Raw genomic sequence first — 453 nt, 5'->3', positions numbered from 1 at the left:
CTCCCCACGGACGCCAGTCAGGCCAGGCCGCCCTCCAGGGCCACAGCACCAAGGACGCCCGCCTCCGCCCCTCCCAGGGGTGAGGGAGCGTTGGCCTCGGCGTTTGTCTTCCAGCTCCTCTCAGCTGGCCTTGTCCCAAGGGCGACGGCTGCACCGGACGACTGCACTGGCACCGCATGTTCCTGGCTGAGTGAGGTCGGGCCTGGGGAACTGAGTGACATCCCAAGTTTGGGCTTGGGAAGTGAGTGACATGTGCACGTCCAGGTGCACCATCACCAACCCTGGGCAACAGGACATCGGAAGCAGGGAACCTGAGACAGGGCCACTGCGGGACCGAACAAAGCCCCGCCTTGGAGAGGCTGAGCTGGAGCCACTGGACTCCCCAGGGGCTTTCCACCCACACTGCACCATAAATGCCACATCGGGGAGGGGGGGGGGCGGGGGTACAGTGGG

General features: G+C 66.0%; 1 protein-coding gene across 1 annotated transcript in view; it reads left to right on the top strand.

Annotated features, from left to right (window-relative positions):
- The window catches only part of GPR153 (G protein-coupled receptor 153), a 6,259-nt gene extending 6,065 nt beyond the window's left edge, over positions 1-194 (top strand). Inside the window, exon 6 of the mRNA XM_011981585.1 lies at positions 141-194. Coding sequence (XP_011836975.1) covers positions 141-194 — 54 coding nt within the window. The remainder of the gene's footprint in view (positions 1-140) is intronic.
- The last annotated feature ends 259 nt before the right edge of the window (positions 195-453 follow it).

This window comes from Mandrillus leucophaeus, unplaced genomic scaffold, assembly GCF_000951045.1.
Source record: "Mandrillus leucophaeus isolate KB7577 unplaced genomic scaffold, Mleu.le_1.0 Scaffold105, whole genome shotgun sequence".
In the NCBI taxonomy this organism is placed as follows: domain Eukaryota; kingdom Metazoa; phylum Chordata; class Mammalia; order Primates; family Cercopithecidae; genus Mandrillus; species Mandrillus leucophaeus.
Note: the sequence above shows the minus strand (reverse complement) of the source record. Positions and strands in the feature narration are given on the sequence as shown.